Source organism: Dryobates pubescens, chromosome 21, assembly GCF_014839835.1.
Source record: "Dryobates pubescens isolate bDryPub1 chromosome 21, bDryPub1.pri, whole genome shotgun sequence".
NCBI lineage: Eukaryota > Metazoa > Chordata > Aves > Piciformes > Picidae > Dryobates > Dryobates pubescens.
This window is the reverse complement of record NC_071632.1, coordinates 18,220,499-18,245,342: the sequence shown is the minus strand read 5'-3', so window position 1 is coordinate 18,245,342 and position 24,844 is coordinate 18,220,499. Positions and strand designations below refer to the sequence as shown.

The following is a 24,844-nucleotide window of genomic DNA, read 5'->3' as shown; positions in this document are numbered from 1 at the left end:
AACCTGCAATGTCCCTTCTCACTGCAAGGCTTGGACTAGATGACCTTCAAAGCCATCTTACAACCCAAACCATTCTGTGGTTCTATGACTCTTTTAAGAGGTTACATTCTGCTGATTGCCCCAGCAGCAACTCTTGCGTTAAAGAGGAAAAGAAATAGCAGCAGAAAGGTCTTAGCTAGCTGAGTTTTTTCTCCTTTGGGGAACATTCCCAGAGGTTCCCTAGCTACATCTGTACATATTTGTATCTGCATTGCATAACTAACAGGGAAGTCTCATGTAACTGCCTTGTGTTAGAGATGGTTGCAATCAGAGTATCACAGTATTGCCGAGGTTGGAAGAGACCTCAAAGATCATCAAGTCCAACCGGTCACCACAGACCTCATGACTAGACCATCCTACAGAGAACCTGACTTCTTACTAAGGTTATGAGATATTACAAATTATAAGGCAGATAAACTCATTAAATGCTGTCTCAATAAGTCCTATCAGGAAAAAAATGTTTGATTAAAGAGCAGGGACCAACACAGCCATCTCTATATGTGCCTGAGGAACCTCACATTTGGGCTGCAGCAGAAAATGGATGCTCTAAACAAACACAACAGGGCTGGAAAGAATCTAGTAGAATGGTATGTCTGGATGTGCTGTCTCTCATCTTTAAAACATGTCAGAGATTGAAATGTAGATGAAACTGTTTGAACATAGCCTGGCACTGGAAGTGACAGCTACAGATGAATAATGGACGACACAGACAGCTCTCTGCTCTGTAGGTTATACACACCCTCAAAAGATGGAGAAATATTACCCCCTTCAGTAAGCAGGATCTGAGCAAAGAGATCTAGTCTCTCTCTTCACCTCTTCAGGAATTACTTAACCATAGTCAGATAGAGGTTTCATTCTCTGATCTGTGAGGTGCTGTCTCTGCATCCAAATCCATACTTGCCCATCTGACCCTCACAGAGCGATCACACTTCGGTGTTGGTATAAAAGGGGCATCCAGGACACCTTTCATTTTCATCTCTGTGTTTTCTGTTTTGTTTGTTTGTGTTGATGTATTAATTATTTTTAATGGAAGTCAGTGAACATGTTTGCCAGCTAATGAAACACTATGGAGCACATCTTAGCATTTGAAAGATTTACACTTAGCAATATTATTAAAAATGCATCCACAAGACTTTTCAAGTATTAGCTGGGGGGAAAAAAATGCATCTGATTGAATTATTACATTGTTGGAACACCTGCATTGCAGTTACATTTAAAATTCAGTTCATACACCCAGCCAACTTTGTGAGTCATGAATTTCATTGTTTCTCAAGTACATTTGGAACCAGACAAAGGGATGATGGTCTAGGATCCTATCTCCTCGATAATTTTATGATGACTTTTCTTAATATTTCCATTGAAAAATAAAATAAAACCCCAAGCCCACTGCTATCCTAGATGAGCAGAATGAGAAATCAATCAACGTGGCAGTGAATGGGAAATCAGAAGCGAAAAAAATGGGTAGGAGGAAGAAAAATGATGTGCAAATTAAAAGAGTTGTTCAGACCAAACAAAGGGAAGAATTGAGTGACTGAAAAGAAGCAGGCTGGCTAACAAAAATGGATTACACCCAGCTAAAATAGCAACATAGATATTTAAAGCTAGGACAGGACATGGAATGAGGAGAACAAAAAAAGCTCAAGAATTTCTCTAAAAGGCTTCTAGATCCTGCCTTCAGTCCTAAATGATTAATAAGAGGGTGGGGTGTCTTTGTGATAGGCAAATACAGAACAGCCTGTTAAACACATAAACATACATAGAATAGAATACATACATAGAATAAACCAGGTTGGAAGAGACCTTCAAGATCATCGCGTCCAACCCATCAACCAATCCAACACCACCTAATCAACTGACCCATGGCACCAAGCACCCCATCAAGTCTCCTCCTGAACACCTCCAATGATGGTGACTCCACCACCTCCCCAGGCAGCCCATTCCAATGGGCAATCACTCTTTCTGTATAGAACTTCCTCCTAACATCCTAAACAATCTAACCAAGCTCATCTCTGACAATTCAAATTGATTCAACATGCCCATTCCTCATTGTATTTTAGCACATTATTTTCTTGTTTGGTATGAATCCATACTTGAGGCTACCTAGAATTCTCCATTAATATGTCCATTAATACTCCCTTTTTCTGCCTTCTCCCCTCCCCCCCTTTGGTTTTTTTAGCCTGTTTTTGAATGCAGGTATTCTTCCAGGGGCTCTGGTTTTCTGCAGGTAAAATGGGCTTGCCTAGTGTTGAAACCAAAACCTGCACATTCAAGCAGGTGTACAGCCTCAGGGGCTAATGCAACCACACTGACCATGAGGGATGGAGAGTCATCACAAAAGGAGGATCAATCCCAGCTGCCAAGAACAGGACCTCTCCTTCAGACTAACTGGGGATTTCTTGGAGAATAATAGATGTGTTTAGAGAAAAGCAATACAAAAGAAGAGGACTTCTTGGAGGCTAGGATGATAATCAAATTCTCCCTATTAGTTACTTATATTTTTAAATCACATCACTCTGCATGTCAGAAAACCACCCATTTGAGGACTTCAGCACAGCACATTAGAGGTGGTTTGAAGAGAAAGTGTGTGCCCCAACACAGAGAAGATGTGTCACCAGAAGCACTGCAAAAAAACCAAACCCCAAAACATCAACAACATTATAGCATTCTTGAATTTCAGTCTGTGAAATGAAACATCTGGGTGTTGTAAGGAATGAATTCTATACACAAATTATAACACAATCTCTGCCATAGGCATAAAGCTCTTTACTGCCCAAAGAAGTGTGTGTGTGTGTGTGTGTGTGTGTGTGTGTGTGTGTGTGTGTGTGTGTTTGGGCATAGAAATGTGTTTGCACTGAGCAACCTGGTTGGAACTAAATAGTCTTTAAGGTCTCTTCCAACCCAAACCTTTCTATGATTCTATGAAATGCACAAGTTCATGTGGGTGAAAGAGTTAACTTTAGTACCTGGATTCCTGCAAGAGACCATAACAAAGTCTTACAGTCATAAACAAGATCATAAACTTTGCAGAAACAGCATATATAACATCGTATTTGTTCTTATTAGCTCTAGTTTGCTTCACAGTATTTCATTAGAGAGCTGTTCTTTCCAAATGCTGGAGCTCATCACTAATTATCCAGCTCAGTGATCACAGTGATCTCCTGAAATGCTAGGAATTGGAAACTTTCTGTCCTTCCACATTTGTCAAGAAGGTCATTCATCTGAAAGCTCAAGAGAAATGCTCAGTTATATTTATTTCCCTTAATTAACAATTGCTCAGCTCTAAAGAAGAAGACACCTTTTGGATGTCTCAAGCTGAGTATCTGAAGTATTGGACCCTTGAAGATCACTGGCTGCTTCAAAAAAGTCCTTTGCCTTTCCATTCATGCAGCCATTTAGTTCATTTTGCTCCAGTCTGCAAAACAAAATATTCTTGAATACCCAGGAATTCAGCTACCAGACTGCTTCCCAGTTTCACTTTGTGTAGATTGCATCTCATCAGCATTTACAGATGACTTGGGTTTAGTGGTGACCTAGTAGTTCCAGCTTGGACTTAACTATCTTAAAGGTCCAAAACAATTTTATGAGGAAATACTGTGGTTGTCCTAGGCTTAGCTTAAAATGGGAACTCCTGAGAGACTGAGAGATGGCAGAAGTAATAAGCTGTGTTTGTGTACTTTACTGTGCATCCACAACACCAGCATCTAAATTGGAGCTAATCTACTTTCATAGGCAAGAAGGCAGGAATCTCATCCTGACATAAGCATCTAAAACAGGTGAAATTTGTGGGGGGAGGGTTCCCCTCCCCCATTAATTTAGAAGACATCTTGTGCAGTATAAAAATTCAACATACTCACTTTGTTATTAAGCTACACCTCCTACCTGACTAGAAAGTCTAGGCAATAGTCAGAGGAGTCAGGAGCTAGAAAGAAATGTGAAGACCAGACATTCAGATGATAAAAGAGTGCTATTATTTGGGTGAAAAGGAGTATACTACCAATTCTATTCTACAGAATTTGGCTGCATAATGCTACATTTCAAACATGCAGTTAATGAAAATGGTCTCTGAATCAGACCTAAGAGGAAAAAATGTGTATTTTCATGTGCCACAATAAAGCTCTGTGTTCTGACCACTAGGCTCTATAAAAGGCAGGTCACACAATCAATACAAATGAGCAAGAAATTCTGTAAAACCTGCTAAAAGATACTCTGGCCACATCACTACCATATTAAATAGTTCTTATTTTAAAATGAATCCAAATGATATGTGAAGAATTCTTCACAAAGGTTGGTGATTAAAGTGCAGTAACATGAGACTAGCTGTACACTAAGCAATTGCATGGCATTTGCATAGAATTTCTAGAGGTTACTGAGTCCAGCTCTGGGCTCCTCGGTTTAAGAAGGACATTGAGACACTTGAATGTGTCCAGAGAAGGGCAATGAGGCTGGGGAGAGGCCTCAAGCACAGCCCTATGTGGAGAGGCTGAGGGAGCTGGGGTTGTATAGCCTGGAGAAGAGGAGGTTCATTTTAATTGAATTTTAATTGAATTTTATTTTATTTTGTTTTGTTTCTTTTTTATTATTATTATTATTTTATTGTATTTTACTTTATTTTATTTTATTTTATTTTTTTAAGCTCAGATGCAAATAGGGAACAAATCCCCTCAAGGGCTTTTCTACAGGGTGAGCCATGATCACAGTTCTATTGCACCCACAAAGGAGGTTGGGAAAGTGTTAACATAAACTATGAGGCCACGCATAAAACCAGCATAAATATCAGCAACTGTTCCTTCACTCTTAGCAAGTGTTGGCCTTGAGAAGAGGTATTTAAAACAGTACAATGTAAATAAAACCATTTTTTCTTACCATGGGAAGCAACATGAGAGTGAACAAGCAGATGTAGCAGATGTTCCAATTCACACCCATCTTTTCTCTTGGTCTTGAACTTCAGTGAAGTTCTGCTTGTTAATGCTATTATCAGGGCTGAAGCACACGCTCTCTGCTGATCTTTTGGTTGAGGTCTTCACATCAAGGCTCAGATATCTGCAAGGAAAGAGGAAATTTATTGTAAACACAGAAAACAGAGAATGAAAAAGAATTGGGCAGGAAGAGAAAAACAACATCACCTAAATTGTGAGTTGTACATATTAGAGATCAACCACACCGGTCCTGGATAGTTAATTTACAGCCAAAGGACATGTCTGTATGATTGGCAACTTGTATCACAGAAACTACTGAAGCACATTCTCTAGCTTCAAAGCCCTAAATTGTACCCAAAGGAAAAGGTAAAGTGGATTATTTTGAACCAGAGAAAGAATTCAACTGTCTGCTTCATTTTTTAAGTTATGATTTGACCTTCATGATTTTCAGTAGTGTCTCTGAAGCACAGCTGTCTGGGGGCCATTTAGGAGACTGTATGACATGATGATTTACTCCCAGAGATCTCCTGTCCAGATTATAGAACCTGTGTCCAGAGTTGTTAATAATCTGATAGCTCTTTGAGAACTCAGCAACAGAGCAAAGGAAGGAATTGTACTGTCAGGCTGAAGAATCAGCCATGACGTAAGACAGGATTGACTTATAGGGATGATGGTGTCATGAATATTTATGACATCCTTTCCTTGGTCTCTGTCAAGGAGCTAGACAGGCAGGTGGTCAGGATATGAACAGATTTGCACACTTGGGCTCGATGATCTCAAAGGTCTTTTCCAACCTGGTTAATTCTATTCTTGGTACTATCTATCTATTATTTTATCTTCATAGCATAGCATAGCATAGCATAGCATAGCATAGAATTAACCAGGTTGGAAAAGACCTCAGAGATCATCAAGTCCAACCTATCACCCAACACCATCTAATCTACTAAACCATGGCACCAAGCACCCCATCCAGTCTCTTCCTAAACACCTCTACTGATGGTGACTCCACCACCACCCTGGGCAGCACATTCCAATGGCCAGTCTCTCTTGCTGGGAAGAACTTCCTCACCTCCAGCCTAAACCTCCCTTGGTGCAGCTTGAGACTGTGTCCTCTTGTTCTGGTGCTGGTTGCCTGGGAGAAGAGACCAACCCTCACCTGGCTACAACCTCCCTTCACATAGTTGTAGACAGCAATAAGGTCTCCTCCGAGCTTCTCTTCTCCAGGCTAAGCAACCCCAGCTCCCTCAGCCTCTCCTTGTAGGGCTCGTGCTCCAGAAGGTATGAGAGCTTAGCTCCATGAGCATGAGGTGTGTCACACTGGTTTGGCTCAGAGCCAAAGAATTACCTCTCATCAATTTTATTTCCATGTGTAAATGAAGCCTTCAAATGTCAAGGGCTCTCTTAAAGTCTCTTCTGATGGTAGTTTTCCTGCATGCCATCGTTTATCCCTTCCATGGGCATAAGCACAACCAACATAGCTCTTCACAACCAGAGGAATGTTTAAATACATAAGTGTGCACTTGAGAGAAGAAAACAAAGGGATCCTGGATACTAACAAATCAGGGATGCAGGACACAAATAATTAGAGGAAAAAATGAAGCAAGGTTGTATCAGAAAAACATTTCCAATTTCAGATGGAATGTGAGGAAATACAGCGAAGGAGAAAAGATAGAACAGAAAGTAGACTGAAGACACAACATAAATAAGAGAATAAGAAAGGCACATGTAAAAGAACTTTTACAATCAAAGGGCACTTGGTTTTTATGCTGACTGTAACATACTGTGCCAAGGAATCAGCATTTAGAAAGGAGACTGTCTTTCAATTAAAAATTAAACAAAAATAAAAGGAAAAATAACCTCTCTCCAAATTTTTGTCTTCTCTATCCAGACCCTGCCTAAATGGATAACAATGATTCATAATATTCCCTCTAAACTGATCTGCTTTCTTCCATCCTCACTCAGTCACTCTTGCTCTGCTCTGGTACTGAATTTAATTACTTAACTGTGTTTCTGATGGTTTATCAAATAATGAGGGACAGATAAGATCTCAGCCGAGGAGGACAGCAAACATCCATGGTGACATTCAACAGTGAGGAGTTGGAAAGAGAAAGTCACTCTATTAACAGAACCAACAGAAAACCAGACAGATGCATTAGCAGACACTGGATTTGAAATTATTTCGTGGTTGTTTGTACTCTTGTGGGCAGGCCAGCCCAGAAAGCCTGAGAGTGGTGTAGAGATTGAATTCTGTCCTGGGGTTCTGCCACTCCAGCACGTTAGCAATGTGATTTAAATACAATGAAAGGGTGGGAGATGCATAACTAAATGGATGGACAGATACCTTGCAGAAAAGTGAAGATCTTTCAGATAGGGTCTCCAAAATTTGAAGACCCTATTTTACTTTAACCACCATTCACTTGTGTCGTGGGTTGGAAGGCAGATCCTCCCTTGCCTCTCACCAGGGCAAAAAAACCTGAGACAAACAGACTGCAGAAGTGATGAAAAGTTTAAATGGAAAAGCAGTGAATATTTTACAGACAACCACAAGCACAGTGACTAAAGGAGATCCCAAAGCATACCCAGAAGCATCCCAACACTCCCCTCTCCCCACCTGAGGGTACACCCAAAACTCCCAGGGCTCTTTCTTCCCCTGCTCCACTCTTAGGCTAATCTCAGCTGTCCAGTTCTGAGATTGCCCTTCCTCCTTTTCCTCTTGAAATTAAGCCTAACCAGGCCTAAAAGGCTTCCATTACCAGACAGGGAGCATCTCCCATGAGGGCAGCAAGGGAAGAAAGAGGAAGTGTAGGACTTTGCAGGTGGTTTTGGAGAGAGCAGGACATTATGGGAATGAAATATGTAACTCCCTGTGTCCACCCACTGGGCTGGACACCCGGGGCACCAAAGGTGAATCCTGTGTGGTAGGAGCAGAAGGCACCCAGCCTAAACTACCACAACTTGATTTGAAAATTGGGGAGTGGAGGTTTTCTGTCTTATCTTAGTTTCAAGGAAACATCTAAAGAGACAAGAGCATCTGCAAACCTTTTCATTGCTTTCTTTTCACATTTTGCTGAGAAAGTATGAGAACTGACTTCATTTTTGCCTTCAAGGTAGTCATGGAAACCTGCATCAAAAACTGGGCTGAGGTCTTCCTATCATCCACAGAGACTCAAGTGTTTATTAGGTAATAACAACTGCCAGTTCTGTGAACTTCTGCCCTGGATCTGCAGCAGAGATTGTGGATATCGTTTAGGAGCTCCTAATCTCTACGATAGACACAAGTGCAGGGTCCAGATATTACCAATAGAAGGCTACTTATCTCATAAGCAGCTACTATTAGTTATGTTTTATTAGGAAAAAAATGAACTATTTTTAAAAAGACAGGCAATATTTTATAAAGCATTTCCACTCAGTGCTGGGAAAAGAAATAAACCTATGAATACAGGACGTGCAAGAGCAGCTTAACTTATATCGTCTTCTGCTATCACTGGTAGCCCAATCCTGTAATTCCATTAGTAAATTACTAGTGCTTCAGGTTGTGCTTCAGGTTGTTTTATCTGCATTGGCTACCATAATTTAAAATGAGAGAAATCAGAATAGCTAATAGCATGGGGGGTGTACATTTCAGTAAGGCGTAGACAGTTCCCCCACACAGAACAATAAACCTTCAGGTATCACTGGTGAGAATCTGAATAGAATAGGAATAGGAATAGGGATAGGGATAGGGATAGGGATAGGGATAGGGATAGGAAATAGAATAGAATAGAATAGAATAGAATAGAATAGAATAGAATAGAATAGAATAGAATAGAATAGAATAGAATAGAATTAACCAGGTTGGAAAAGACCTCAGAGATTATCAAGTCCAACCTACCACCCAACACCATCTAATCAACTAAACCATGGCACCAAGCACCCCATCCAGTCTCTTCCTAAACACCTCCAGTGATGGGGACTCCACCACCTCCCTGGGCAGCACATTCCAATGGCCAATCTCTCTTTCTGGGAAGAACTCCTTCCCTAACATCCATCCTAAACCTCCCCTGGCACAGCTTGAGACTGTGTCCTCTTCACAGTATCACAGTATCACAGTAACTAAGGTTGGAAGAGACCCCAAGGATCATCAAGTCCAACCTGTTCCAACAGACCTCACAACTAGATCATAGCACCAAGCGCCACGTCCAATCTCCCCTTGAACACCTCCAGGGACGGCGACTCCACCACCTCCCTGGGCAGCCCATTCCAATGACGAATGACTCGCTCAGTGAAGAACTTTTTCCTCACCTCGAGTCTAAACCTCCCCTGACACAACTTGAGACTGTGTCCCCTTGTTCTGGTGCTGGTTGCCTGGGAGAAGAGACCAACCCCCACCTGGCTACAACCACCCTTCAGGTAGTTGTAGAGGGCAATGAGGTCGCCTCTGATCCTTCTCTTCTCCAGGCTAAACAATCCCAGCTCCCTCAGCCTCTCCTCATAGGGCTTGTGCTCAAGGCCTCTCACCAGCCTTGTTGCCCTTCTCTGGACACGTTCAAGTGTCTCGATGTCCTTCCTAAACTGAGGGGCCCAGAACTGGACACAGTACTCAAGGTGTGGCCTAACCAATGCAGAGTACAGGGGCACAATGACCTCCCTGCTCCTGCTGGCCACACTATTCCTAATACAGGCCAGGATGCCATTGGCCTTCTTGGCCACCTGGGCACACTGCTGGCTCATGTTTAGGCGGGTGTCAATCAGCACCCCCAGGTCCCTCTCCGTTTGGCAGCTCTCCAGCCACTCTGACCCCAGCCTGTAGCTCTGCATGGGGTTGCCGTGGCCAAAGTGCAGCACCCGGCACTTAGACTTATTAAATGCCATCCCATTGGACTCTGCCCATCTGTCCAGTCGGTCAAGGTCCCTCTGCAGAGCCTTTCTACCCTCTAACTGACTAACATCTGTTCCCAACTTGGTGTCATCTGCAAACTTGCTGATGACTGACTCAACCCCCTCATCCAGATCATCAATGAAGATGTTAAAGAGGATGGGGCCCAGCACTGATCCCTGGGGGACGCCACTGGTGACTGGCCGCCAGCTGGATGTGGCACCATTCACCACCACTCTCTGGGCTCGGCCCTCCAGCCAGTTCCTAACCCAGCACAGAGTGTTGTGGTCCAAACCACGAGCTGACAGCTTAGCCAGCAGTTTACTGTGGGGGACGGTGTCTTGTTGTGGTGCTGGTTGCCTGGGAGAAGAGACCAGCCCCCACCTGGCTACAACCTCCCTTCAGGTAGTTGTAGAGAGCAATAAGGAAGATTGGTTGGTAGTTACTGAAATGGAATAAACTTCAGGATATTTTTTTCAAGCATGACTGGAAAAGACTTGGTTTGGTCAGCTACTGACTTAAGAAAGGAATTAATTGTCTGTGAATGTGGATTAATTTGTCCACTGTGGATACTTTCAGGATGTGTCTACTCCCACACAAGAATTGCTGCTGAAAGGAATCAAACCTTTCCATACCAAACAATGGGTGGATTTGTTATACAGCATCCCAAACAGAATGTACTCATGTAGGATGAGTGAAAGGGGATATTTAGGGGCTTTGTAAAGCAGTTATGAGCTGTTACTGGGATCTTACCTGAAAGAATGAAACAACCTGATCTACTAGACTCCTTATCGTGGTCCTCTGGGGTTTACAGCAGTGGTCTGAAAAAAAACCCCAATACATTTTGTAGCTGACCCACAATGGCTTAGACCAGTGGTGTTCAAATGCGAGTTCAGGACTTCATTGATCTTAATTCAGTGTCCAGTAAGGGCTAACCACCACATCCTTCACCCTGCACCATCACCAAGGTACTACATTTGTGTAGGAATCTGAAAGTTTCTGACAAAACAGAGGATTAATTGAGCTTTTTCAAACTGAATAGTCTACATTGCAGCAAAGCCATCTACTCCATGAACAGTTATCACAGTAATTCCTAATGACATAAAGAATATTTCCCTATACAGAAAAACTCTTGGATGAAGAATATTGAGGTGCAAGGGGGAAAAAAAAGATGCCAAGAAGAACATTCCAACCATCACCAGTCAGTCAGGCTCACAGACCACTACCTTGGTATTTCCAGGTTCTCCCCCAGGAAGGGAACTCCAGAGCTTTGTGGCACAAATTTGCTAGATGGGCATCTTTGATTCATATATGAACAGGTCACTATGTAACTGATACTCTCTCTTCTTTAGGCCCTTAGTACAAGGTGTGTAATCCAGTGCACTTCATGTTTTCTCTCCTGAAACTTCCAAATGAGCTATGCCAGCTTTGTTCTTTATATTAAAGGGCACAATGAACCTTTCTCATGTCAACTGTTACACTTAAGCAGCAAGAAATAAGCAGAGTTGAGAAAGCAATCCTTCAGTGACCTAGGACATGCCACCTAATTTTAGAAACCCAGAAGCTGCTTGCTCACATATGAGCTCATTGTCAAGGCTCTTTTTATATAGTCAACAGAGAGAAGTAGGCATAAGAAGAAAGCAAATTGTCTGACCTATTTTAACCATCTACTTCAAACTTTCTGCTTCTCTTCCATGAGTGTAAAGGAATGCTTAGCATCTAGTTGGTACATTCCCATCTATGTTGTGTCACATCTGTGTCGTGGCTATCTAAATTTGGACAGAAGAACCTCACTTTCAGCCTCTTCTGAAATAAATGGATCAGCAATATGAAATAACAACCTACCACAAAGGCTTGAGAAGAATGTCAGTATGTTAGAGTGTCAATAGATTGATGCTGAAATATTTATAACAGAAGAAAAACACAAGAAAATTTCATACCAGGCAGAAAGAGCTCTAAAGTTTTCCATAGAAAGCAGTCTGTAAAAAGCAATCTTACTAAGGCAAACAAAAAGAACAACATTGTGGTCTTTCTACTCTCTTTCATATACCACTTCTTGTTTCTTGGGTTTTAAATACTCTGTGCTGTTTTCACTAATTAATTAATCTTTATCTTGCATTAATCTTTGCAAATTCACTGAAATGAAAGTATCTCCATGGCTTACAGCAGCTGAGCACAGAGATCTACCTTCCTTTAAAAACAAACCAAGAAGACATTTATTCACTTTTCTCCCTCAGCATGCTTAACTGGAAGTTCCTATTGTCCTTGCTTCCACTCACCATGTCCGCTGTCAATGACGAAACAAGATGTGAAGGGTAATTACATCAGGAGGTCTAAGAGTTGGATTTTCAGACAGAATTTGCTGCTACAAGGGACAAGTCAGCCCTTTTCAGCTCTGTGTGAAAGTGCTGAGGGCCTCAGACAGAAGGGCCACACCTTTGCCTGAAAGAGTTGGCCAGCAAGAACCTGGATTTCATCGTAGTATTGTCCACAAGCCTCTAGGACATCCAGCCATCGTTCCAACACCTAAAATGATGTGAAGGTCAAGCACTGCAAAAAGTCCATTACTGAAAGACACAATCAGGTAGTCTCTTCCAATATCCAACATTTTGACTGTTCAGGAAAATGGCTGCTTTTCACTTCAGGAACCAACAGTTTTAAAAGGTGCCAATATAATGATAGTAATTTTGCATGGAAATAGCTGAAAGAACTACATTCCACTTGCTGCCTGACTTAGGCATTTCAGTGTCAAAGAATAACTAAGCCTGTCAGCAACACTCAGCCTTTTTATATCTGGAGGAACAGGGCTTTTGATCTTTTTTGTTGGGTTTTTTTTTTGCTTCCATGGCATGTAGAAAACACCTCTGAATTTTATTAGATCTCACTGTTGAAAAATGAAGATCAAGGTGTGGTCACGAAAATAGGAAATGGTGAAGTGCAGATTCTATGACACCCATGTGCAAAGGAGAGTCCAGGTGTTGGAATATTTCTACACAAAATAGGGTTAGCATTATCATTGACCTCAACAAGGATTTGTGTAGCAAAGAAGTCAGAGCAAAGTGAACTTGCAAGAATAACTGCTAAGGGGGATGCACAGGACTTTGGGTTGGCAAGGACCTCTGGAGATTGCCTACTCCCAACTCCCCTGCTCAAAGCAGGGTCAGCAAGTGCAAGTGATTTATGTTATTCAAACCCCATTTCCCATTATGTTCTGACTATCTCCAAATGTTGAGACTCCAGTACTCCACTGCACAACCTGTCTAGTACTTGACCATTCTAGCTAAGACAAAACCAAAACCACAAAAACAAAACCTACCAACCAAAAAACCCCACCCCCCCAAAAAAAACCCAAACCTCCAAAACATTTCTTATCTTGAAGTTTCTTCTCCTGTACATTTATTTGAGCTTGTTGTCTCTTGTCCTGTTACTCTAGGAGCTTTGCTCCATCTCTTTCCCGTATACATTCTGCCATCAGATATTTCTGCACATTGGTAAGATCCTTCTAAATCTTCTCTTCTCTTGGCTAAACCACCCCAGATCACTCAGTTGTTCCTTAGAATTCCTTAAACAATCTTTATGGTCCACCCCAGTCCATGAGGCTCTTTTTAGAGTCAGTGGAGAAGTGGTAAAGTATTGTCAGGACATAATTTTTGTACCCTAATGGTGGATGCCTAATTAGGGACAAAGTAGGTTACTACTTTGAAAGACTTAGTTTTCCTCTGCTTACTCAGGCTAATGAGAGCAAACAAAGAAGATTCCACCTCCAAGGTTTAACTCTCCAAGTCACTAATGGTAAGCAAACCAGCTCTCTGATTTCTATCTATGTCATGGCCTTTTCTTACTTTCAATACTATTTTTATTCTTTGGATTAACAGAGACTAACAACTTCCATGTATGTTTTACTTCAGCTGTCCCTGATTATAATTTTGGTGGAGTGTCTTGGTTTTGTTCTTTTTGCTTTTCATTTGGGTGGTTTCAATTAAACTGAAATTCCCTGAAGATGTAAGAGTATTACAATTTGTCCTTACAAAGTACACTCCTTTATAGTTTCTGCTTACCCTGATTGCTCTTTTTATTTCTCTAGCTTCATACAACTTTCCTAACATTTCAAACAAAACCCTCTGTAACTATTCTACAGCACACTAAAGTATGTCCTCAGCCCATTCAAGAAAGATATCTATAGGATCACAGAACCAATAAGGTTGGAAAAGACCTCAGAGATCATCAAGTCCAACCTATCACCCAACACCTCCTGACAACTAAACCATGGCTTCAAGTGCCACATCCAAGCCTTTCTTGAACACCTCCATGGACAGTGACTCCACCACCTCCCTGGGCAGCACATTCCAATGGCAAATTACTCTTTCTGGGAAGAACTTTCTCCTCACCTCAAGCCTAAACTTTCCTTGGCACAGCTTGAGACTGTGTCCTCCTGTTCTAGTGCTGGTTGCCTGAGAGAAGAGACCAACCCCCACCTGTATACAACCCCCTTTTAGGTAGTTGTAGAGAGCAATAAGGTCTCCCCTGAGCCTCCTCTTCTCCAGGCTAAACAACCCCAGCTCCCTTAGCCTCTCCTCACAGGTCTTGTGCTCGAGTTACCATAGGCCAATATATGTGTTGAAACATGTTAAATAAATCAGTCATGTCTGAAGCACTCAGCACTTCTGATTTCATCTTATGTCTGCTCCAAGGTAGAATCTTCTTTCAGTAAGGGCATGATCAAAAACTCTTTGAAAACCCAAATCCACTCTATCTCAACTATTCATACATGTGTGATCTTAAATCCCAGACTCTCTTGAGCTTTGAAAAATGTTTGCCCTTCTGGGACTTCCTGTATGAAACTAACCAACTCTTCACTTTTAAAACAAAGCCCAGTTAAAATGTCTGCCTTTTATAAGAAAGTTTCATGATATAACAATCCTTCTTCAGATTTGGCTGCTTCACCCTTGAAAGAATATTGTAAACCACTGAGTGTTACTGACATCTAAAGGACAGTTCTGGATATCTGAGCGTTTTGACATTAAAATGGTTTTGAAAGCTTTTGTTGGAACTGTTGCTTCAGCCTTTCTAAAGGTTCAGATGGTTATGAGTGGATAGGTCATCCACAGGACATGATTTTCTATTTTATCTTTGGACCTGCAGCACCTATAGACTTTTGAAAGCAGAAATTATGGAATGCAAAGCATTACTCCCTGTGCACAGCATTGCTATTCCTGGCACATTTCCCATATAACATCACCCATAAAATTCATCCAGCAATTCTTGCCTTGATTGGCATTATTTTCCCTATTGTGTCATCTATCAGATTTATGGTGCCTTTATGCTGCTGACATCCCCAGAGACCTGGTGAAATGGCACGACTTTTTAAGTTAAAGACCACAGATACAGTTGCAGGGAAATATTTATAAACTACTATGCATTTAAGAAGCATTGTTAGGTAGAATGAAAAATGGTGTGAGTTTTTTATCTTCACAGGCAGGTCAATTACCCTTTTGAAGCATCTGTGATGTATGCAGTGCTTCATAGCTAATATGCAGCTAATGTGGGACCATAAAGGTAACTACGTGCTGCTCCATTCCAGCAGAGCTTTAAGTGCTGCTTGGCAAAGTCCTTCAAAATCATTTATCCACAACCAGTAAAATATATTCTTGATCTGGCAGATCAAAGTTTTACAAGACCTACTTGACTAATTCATTTTCCTTGACTTGTAGTCTGCATTTCCTGCCCTGGCTACAGGTGAACTATTGTTTTTCACTATAACATAAGAGCTCCTAAGAACTCCATTATACCTCCATCAGAGGTTCTTTGAACCTACATGGCTGGATGTATGTCTGATCAACAGCATCAATGTTAAGCAGACACCTACTGAAGCCATAGGAAAGATTAAGAGCAGGAAAGTGCAGCTCTAGGTCAGACACTGTCATGCTAATCCCATTGATGAAATGTCTTTTCATATTTATTTTTCCTTTCAATGGTTTTATTCCTGCATGAAAAGAGGAGGTTAATTCACCAAATAAGCACTAGCAAGTTGCATAATTCCTTTCTCTTCCACCCACACTTCCTATTGTCCTTCTTTTGTATTGCAGCTCAGTCTAAGTATGTCCAGCTGTATTCCATCTTGTGGTTAATGAACTCATTATATTTGGACAGTATTAGGACCTTCCACAGTACATGTTCCTGCAACACCAGGGATGGAATTCATGTCACATAAATCTGGCTGTCTAAAAGTGAAATAGCTATATCCAGGCCAGCTTCCCTCAGCTCCCTCTGTGGTGAACAAAAGATGAGCCATTCACCTCAGCAGCGCACAGATTTGCCTTGCTCTGGGACACCGTGCTGCTCATCTTGGCAAACAAAGAGCTAATAAAGCAGAAGACCAATTTGATTAGCTTAGAAGAGTCAGTGTTGAATAGAGACAGCTTTAAGCATACCAGAAGTATAAACAAAGGAGGAAGAAAAACAACTGAAATTAAAGTCAGTGTCGGGATGTGAAGATGGGTAGAGCAAAGCTTCAGACATTCAGCAGAAAGGGGCCCTGGAAGTGCCCTCCAGCAAGGGAAGGATTATCAAAAAAAAAAAAGGTTAGGATGTTGAGAGGATTCTCTATAATGTGAATATTGTACAAACTGATTTCTCTGCCTTGGATTATTGCAGTGCTGATAGACAAAGCTTCAGTCGCATGGCTTCTGACTCAGAGATGGCTCCCATCCAGCCACCTTACAGCACAGAGTGAACTCTTTTCTCAGGAAAAAACTGTAATGAGAAAAATGCAACATGTTCCTGGCCTCTCCTGCTTCCCAGTCACCTGGAGGCAGAGAAGGCTGCAGAGCTTTCCTTGGTAGTAGGCGATGAGAGTGAGTGTAGCTTAGACACATGGACATGCAGAAGAAGGTAAGGCCTTGGCAAAAAGCTCCTACTCACACCAAGCCTCCTACCTTTGGTCTGACACAGAAAGAAATTAATCTAGAGGAAATGTGGGATGATTCCTCTTTTTTTTCTTTTCTTTTTCAGCACATTACAAAGGCTTTTGCACTGTCTCATGAAGCAAGGACATATCAGACAGCACAATGATGAGAAAGTTGCAGATAATCTCAATCCTTTCAGCCCTTTGTCTTAGCTTGTCTCTAGATGGTTTGCCTCCTGAAAAAGCTGGAAATCCTAACAACTTGGGTAGCACTGTAAGATTATTCCACACTATAAAACTAATTTCCCAAGATACAGTTCAGAGCTTATACAATGCCTTAGCTGAGGTCACATTTCAGAGTGCCAAATGCCTTAAGAATGTGTGAAGAGCAATGACTTACAACAGTGAAGCTTCTTACAGGGATTACTTCTTGAAAACTAAAATCTAGATAAGGTAAATATTGAGCTTGATTCATTCACCACTGCTTCACTGTGATTCTAAATAAAGCAACATTGCTGCTCCTGGAAAAAATAATAATAATGGAAGTGATTAATTCCTGTATAACTACCTTCTCAGCCTGTGATTAAAATTGACTGGTTTTATATGACTTTTATGGTCTGCCCAAGGATTTCCATATGCCAACTCTAGAAGGTAAGGTTGCCTGCTGGTGCCCTCTAAGATGACAGAAAATGGCTCTAAGTTAATACCTGGGAAGATCTGAGCAACCTAGGATCAAGCCAGTTTAATACAAACATACATACACGCATAAATAACACATGCATGCACAACTTTTTTTGGCCAAGATGTGATATGTTCTTGTCTTCTGTTAATTCAAGAGGCATCAAAATACAAACACAATTGCATCCATTGCAGCATTGGGTTTACTGATATGGAGCTCCAATTCACTACAGAAGAATTCTTAAATGCAGAAGCTGTGTGAGCAGGAGTCAAAGGGTTCTATAAAAAGGGGAGGGAGGGGAGTTTGACACCTTGGATGTGGTTGTTCAGGTGAGATATGAACAAATTTGGTTCTGGCAACCTAATCTAGTAGAAAGTGTCCCTGCCCATGGCAGGGGACTGGAACCAGATGATCCTCGAGGTCCCTTCCAACCCTGACAATTGTATACAAACCCTGATTGTGGAGGTGGTGATGAGGTTTATAAATTGACAGGATGGTCATCAGATCAGATGCAGCTGCATTTGAGGTGATTCCCAGTTTCCTTTAGAAATCATGTGGAATTAGAATATCCCATGTGGTCCAGAAGACAATCAAAATGTTATTCCTTTCTGTTGGTTGGTTTTGACGTTTTATTGTCAGGCATACCAGCAAAACCTACGGTATAAGGATGTAAATTCACTCAGGCTGAAATCCCTTTCCTCTGTATAATGCCCATTACCCACTTTGAAATAGTTGACTCATATGTCAAAGACATGGTGAAAATATCTCTTCCTCATGGATGGTCTTTCAGGGCCCTGGATGAGAGTTGCTTCCTCAAAATGTGCTAAAACTGAGCTGATTCCTACAGATTCCTACAGATTCCTTGTAGAGTCACTGAGAGACACAGCCAACACAGCCAGTAATGTTCAGAGCACAAGTTAGATCATCCTAAATTATGTATCTCAAAATATCAGATGAATTGCCTCCTATTTCTATCAGGAAAAGGGAGAGAGAGAGAGGAAAGAGGGAAAAATATATATTTGAGACACACAGCATAAAAAATGATCAGCCAAACAGTACAATTATGCCAAAAATACACTCAATTGATTAGTAGCATCTTATATTGGGCAGCAAATTAAGGACAAATAATGTGAAGTGTTCAGCAGCAGAAACTTTTTCTTATTGCTCCAAGCTCCCTTCCTTTACTTTCCACTTCTCAAGTCTAAATTCTATTCCATTCCATTCCATTCCATTCTAATTTATGTATTAAATTCTATTAATTTAATACATAAATTAAGCTCAGCAGGAAGAGCACCAAAGAAACAGTGCCTTGAGAGGGAGGTGGAGCAGTCATGGAAAGCAAAAATTATTTAGATGAGGTGCCGAAAAAAAAACCCAGACCTTGAATAAAATCTGAGGCCTTAAAATCTTCAGTCTTAAAGTGTTGGTATGATTCCATCATACTGATCATCATCATGTACCTTCCAAGCATAGTGGGGGTGAAACATTGACTCTTTGGAAACTCAACAGGAGAAAGAAATGTTGGCCAAAGGTTTCACAATTTCACCACAGTGTATAATGCAACAGTTCTCCATTATTCCCCTAATTCCCTTATATGCTTTATGGAGAGGATTTCTTCTAAGCTCCTCAAATAACTACAGTAATATTGCTGTAGGCAGGCATAGCTTCACAGGTGAGTTTCTGACTGCAACACAGGACCTAGTCAGTGTTCAACAAAAATGTCTTAAAAAGAAAAACAACCCAAGAAAGGAAAAGCTTTAAAGCCGTGCAGAACTGGCAGATTCACTTCAGCAGCCTCCAAAGGATGCAATTTATTAAGATGAGAAATAAAGATGTCCCAAAGCCCTCATTTCTGCAGGCTGCATTATTAATAACCCTCCTACTTGCAGATGGGAGCGAGCTACATGCAAGTAGCCTTCTTGTGTTTTCTTATCCCTAGTAAAATAGAGAATTAAAGGTGGACCAGGAGAGCAAAGTGAAGGAGAGACCACCAGAGGTATATGAGAGTCAGCTAGCAAAACATAGGTCAAATTTTAAGGATACATCTGTGCATGGAGTAATAGCCTGACAACCTCTGAGATATCTGTGATTTTAAACCTGAAAGCAATCCTAGGTAGTGGTAGCACAGAGTAACTCTGAGTTACCTATGCATTTCTTTTCTGTCACAGCCCAGTCTGGTGAACTGGCAGCTCATGCTCTTTTGTTATCCCCTGGGAGCATACCCTGCAGCAAAGACCAGCATTGCCCTTGAAGCAGCAGGTTAAAAAACAGCAACAAAACCAACCAACCAAGCAAACAAACTATAAAAACCCAACAGCAACATCACAAAAAAAACCCACCTCCAAACCAAAATCAACCAAACCAAAGAAAACCTGAAACCAACCAGCCAATCAAAACCCCCCAAATGCTCCAAATGCAGTAGTAAAGGTGAGTTCACATTTTCACATTTTATGGCATTCCTTTCATCCCAGAGTTCACTTCTGTCCCTGGAGTTTGTTGCCAGCTGGAGTAAATGAAGCATGGGATGAGTTTGTTTGTTGTTCTGAAAAGTGTAACTCACTGGGGAGGCCAGGGCAGAGACACATAAGGGAAAGGAAGAGAATGATCCTCTCTCAGCAGGTAAAACAAAATGCCTGATAACCTCTAGCCAGCACAGTGTGAGGCTGTTTTTGGACAGGGAGAATGAATTTTGTGATGGAGTCTGGAAAGGATGTTACACAGACGCTGTGTGATGCACTGGAGGACTCTCTGGGGTACAGCTTGGCTGCCATTAGACATGCCCAAAGAACTGGGTATTTTATTGAGGACTGCTTGGTTCAGAAATGAGAATGTTGTGTGAGGCAAGGAATAATTTTTTTTTTTTCCCAAATAATATTTTGCACATTTTGGGTGTGTGCATGCCACCCATTTAGATGAAAAACAACCTTTGGATTTAGATGTCCTTTGGATTGTTTCATTTTATCCAGCCTCTCTTGGCTCGAACTGGTCACAAAGCCTTCCTTGATGAGCAATAATCACAGGTTTTACAGAAACTAAGCCTGGCTCATGTTCTGCAAAGGAGTGGTGGCATTCAGTGCTGTCTTTAAGCTACTAAGGAAAATGGTCAGAATTTTAAAACAAAATACTGCATGGTTTAGTGGTTGTGGTACTGTTGGGTTGATGGTTGGACTGGACTTGATGATCCTATAAGTCTTTTCCAGTCTTTATCATAGAATCAATAAGGTTGGAAGAGACCTCAAAGATCATCAAGCCCAACCTGTCACCCAAGACCTCATGATTACTAAACCATGGCACCAAGTGCCATGATTCTAGGATTATATGATTATATATAATATATACTATATATATGATTGCTTTAAAATAACTCAGTGCCACAAAGGAAACAAACAAACAAAAAATTCCAGTAAGAATATGTTAGTATATATTCTTAAGAATATATTATTATATTAATAAGAATATGCAGCAAATTCTCCTCAAATTGCTAACTGATCAAGGTATTTTTATCATGCACACTAAATGGAGCATAGTCAGTTTGATTTGTGAAGCTCTTGTTGTGGTTCTCTTTCTTCAACCTCCTTACCTCCTCTTTCCTTAATAAACAACCAATATATCACTTGGCATCCCACGTGGGATTTCTCTGAGTTGAACTAGTAAATCTTTTAATTCCTGGTTTGGTATTTTGCTCTAATGCATTCACCCACGAAGGAGCCCAGAAGGCTGAGGCTGAGAAAATATCACTGTCATTTTCTTGGATACTACCCAGTGGTTTAATGTAAAATACACATGCAGAGTACAGTTTGTAATCTCAGGTTTTATCACCCATGACTTTCAGAGTTGAATCGAATCAAATAGACTAGCCTAGAATAGAATAGAATTAACCAGGTTGGAAAAGATCATTGAGTCCAACCTATCACCCAACACCATCTAATCAACTAAACCATGGCACCAAGCACCTCATCCAGTCTCCTCCTAAACACCTCCAGGGGTGGTGACTCCACCACCTCCCTGAGCAGCACATTCCAATGGCCAATCTCTCTTTCTGGGAAGAACTCCTTCCTAATATCCAGCCTAAACCTCCCCTGGTACGGCTTAAGACTGTATCCTCTTGTTCTGGTGCTGGTTGCCTGGGAGAAGAGACCAACCCCCACCTGGCTACAACCTCCCTTCAGGTAGCTGTAGACAGCAATCCTGAGTCAAACCTGATGAGGTTTTTTGATGAAAGGATAAAGATTCAAGTCTAGGCTGGAGCCACTTAACAAGGGTGAATTGGTGGGGAAAAAAAGTCATTGTGTAAGAGCAGGAACATTTCACTAGAGAGACTGAAACGTGCCTCTAAACCACTGGTGTAAAATCTGGATATCAGCACACATAATCCAAAGCAGGACTTTGAGTGTAACTAACCCTGTTGCTTAGTTGTCAGGGATTTCCATTTAAATGAATGGTTCAGATCAGAGTGCTAAAATAGCAAAGGGCCAATGTGTATTTTAATCGTAAGTTCTATTTCTGTTCATCACTTACATTATTAACTCTTTCCCACCCCGAAAAAGAAAAGTTGATGGTAACTGACTTGGGAGACACAGCTTGGAAATTGCTTTTGATAAATGAGGAAGGCATTACAGGAAGACTTTAAGTAGACATATACTTTACTATTTAAAAATCCATTTTGCTGTCTTAGGCTATGTCACAGGATGCATTCTGGTTTACTTTACCACAATTCATAATGCAATTCTGATTCACTGTGTCAGAACTGAGCAGAAATTAAACAAACAAACAAAAACATTCAGACAGGTAGACATACACACAATGCTCTAAGCCTCACTGCCCTGACTGAGGAAGGAAAACTAAAGTTCCTTCTGATACTGAATTTGATTTGTAATTAAGTGATGTTGTGGTAGTTTTAGGCTATGCCTTTAAACTTTTGTTGCAGATTTTGAGCAGAAAAGTAGAAAAATATAAATAAGTCACAATTGGGTGTGAAAAGGAATATAAAGATCATTCTAAACTATTTCATTTTCACTCTCAGCCATGTACAGAGTGTTCTTAATGTCTGGACCAGTTTGGACGGGTCCCAAACACATTGCTTGGACTACTTCTTACTTTATCTGGTCAAAGGTTGCAAGTGACAGATGTCCTGGACAAAGAAAGTACCATAAAGGGTTCCAGGAGTGACTGCACTGCTCCTGCTCACCAGGAGTTCTTCCCAGTTAAATATTAGCATTTCACAGTATCACAGTATCACAGTATAACCAAGGTTGGAAGAGACCCCAAGGATCATCAAGTCCAACCTGTCCCAACAGACCTCACAACTAGACCATGGCACCAAGTGCCATGTCCAATCTCCCCTTGAACACCTCCAGGGACGGTGACTCCACCACCTCCCTGGGCAGCCTATAAACTATAAGCAGAGATATTCTAAACTTCTTCTACTGTTAATCAAAAGAGTCTCCATTGCATGAATCATATTTTCACTTCAGGCATTCTTTACAGGTGCCTTACTCATTTCTTTGGTTAAAGAGGAAGCCCACGCTGACTGTGTTCCTAATTCAGACATAATAGCTTTTGCCCTTTAGTACAATCTTTATTGTTTCATTTTTTTCTAGGATTTCCTTCTGTCCTAACTCACAAGTCCTTTCCCTTTTTCCCTTGTTATCCCTCAGCTTCACTAGCACCTTGTGACCTCCCCCAGTTTCCAAACTGCAGGTTTTTTCTGTCAGCTTCAGCCAGTCTTGTTCTCTTGGGTATCTGGGAAGATAAATTCTTCTGATTGTGCTCAGACTCTGTAATTGTTCAGGGGCAGAGTGGGTGTTCATCCTACTGGGTTTCTTCAGCAAACATTCATTGCTAAAGCACTCCCAATCTGCAGCTAATTCCGTGTGTTTGGTTTCGTTTTGTTCCCACCACCCCCCCAAATCACCTTCCAAAATTTGCCTTCAAAACCTACTGTGTTTAGAGGCAGATATGAAGGCTGATGGCTTATGTCAATATTTGTTTCTTCAACACAATTTTCTGCTGTTTGTTTCTGGTTTGGCTTGGGTTTCTGTTTTACTTTCCTGTTTCAAGCCTTGTTTTGATGGTTGGTCAGTACCTGCTCATTGGAGTTGGGTAGACTTAAAGGTGTGTCTGCTTTACATGCTCCACAACACTCCCAAGGCAGAGATTATCACAGAATCAGATCCCAGCTTGCTACCATTTGCCAGACATTCCTAATTCAGCAAGATCTGTTCTCTCACCTCCTATGGTGTCTGTGGATTTGAAAAAAAATGTCAACAGCATTAAGACAGATCCCTATTATAAACAAGAATTTTTATGTGCCAGTCTGAGCTACAAAAGAGAAAAGCAATGCAAACAACCCTCCCCCAATCCTTTCTGCAGAGATGTACCAGCTGTACTCTGACTTCTGAACATCGCTAAACCACTGAAAACCAGACGTGAAGAGAGTACTCTAAAATTGTTCTTGTTGTTATTGTCACTAAGGAAACAACTTCCTAGGAATCTGCAAGTTGAGTATACAGGCTCTTTGATGTGCAGCCCACTCTCCCTTCCAGCACACTTCCCAACCCTCTGGAGGATCAAGTCCGCCCACCAAGGGAGATCTTGCCTGCTCTGTCTCAGCTGAATATTTACTTCACATGGAGATTGAACTCTGATGCTCCAGAAAACCCATAGTCCAGACTTAGCACAAGATGAGATATCAAAGGATACAGTCATGACTAAGCCAAGAGATTTTGCCTTAAGATACTTCCCTCTGCAGTCCAACAGCTCTGCCAGGAGACCTAGAATAGCACAGAGGCTAGAGAACATGAGAGGCACAAGGCAGAACTTTTTTGCCTGTTCACTTGTGGTGTTGTTTTCAGCTATGCCTCAGTTCCTCCCCACTATAATTTAGAAGTATGGATTGGGGTTTTATTTTTTGCATTGAGGCCAACAGAATACATGCACCTTGTTTAATGTCTTCAGACTTTCAAATACAGTGGCCATTTTCAAGATGCCATGTGGGAATGGTGTATAAAGTTTGATAATCTCTTAACTGTGTCTTCTATTTTCCTTTGCCTTGTGTAAAAGCTTAATCTGGTCCTCTGTAACTCTTCTTTGTGTAGCCTCTAGACCTAAAAGGCTTAAAAGTTCCAAAAGCAAGGCTGTTCTATCCAAGTAAACAGCTGGACTACAGTGAATCCATCTGTCAATGACAAAAATTCAATAACCACTGAGCAACCCTCTACCAAGATAAAAAATCTATCTGGCCAGCCAGCCAGGAGCCTTTGCTTTTATGTTAAATTCATCACTCAGCTTTGTATCAGTAGTGTTTTGTCAGCTGCTTGTTTGTGGATAAGAAGGAGCTCAAGGAACTGAACTGAGTAGCCAATGGCAGTTTCATAGCATAGGGAAGGAAAATAAATGGACTTTAATATTACAACTATATTGCTAAATACATCAGCTCTGGGACCCTTCCT

At 41.2% G+C, this 24,844-nt stretch overlaps 1 protein-coding gene across 1 annotated transcript in view; it reads right to left on the bottom strand.

The window, feature by feature from the left end:
- The window catches only part of ADCYAP1R1 (ADCYAP receptor type I), a 126,479-nt gene that overhangs the window by 88,749 nt on the left and 12,886 nt on the right, over window positions 1–24,844 (bottom strand). The window contains exon 2 of the mRNA XM_054171340.1: window positions 4,903–5,079. Coding sequence (XP_054027315.1) covers window positions 4,903–4,962 — 60 coding nt within the window. The 5' untranslated portion in view covers window positions 4,963–5,079. The remainder of the gene's footprint in view (window positions 1–4,902; window positions 5,080–24,844) is intronic.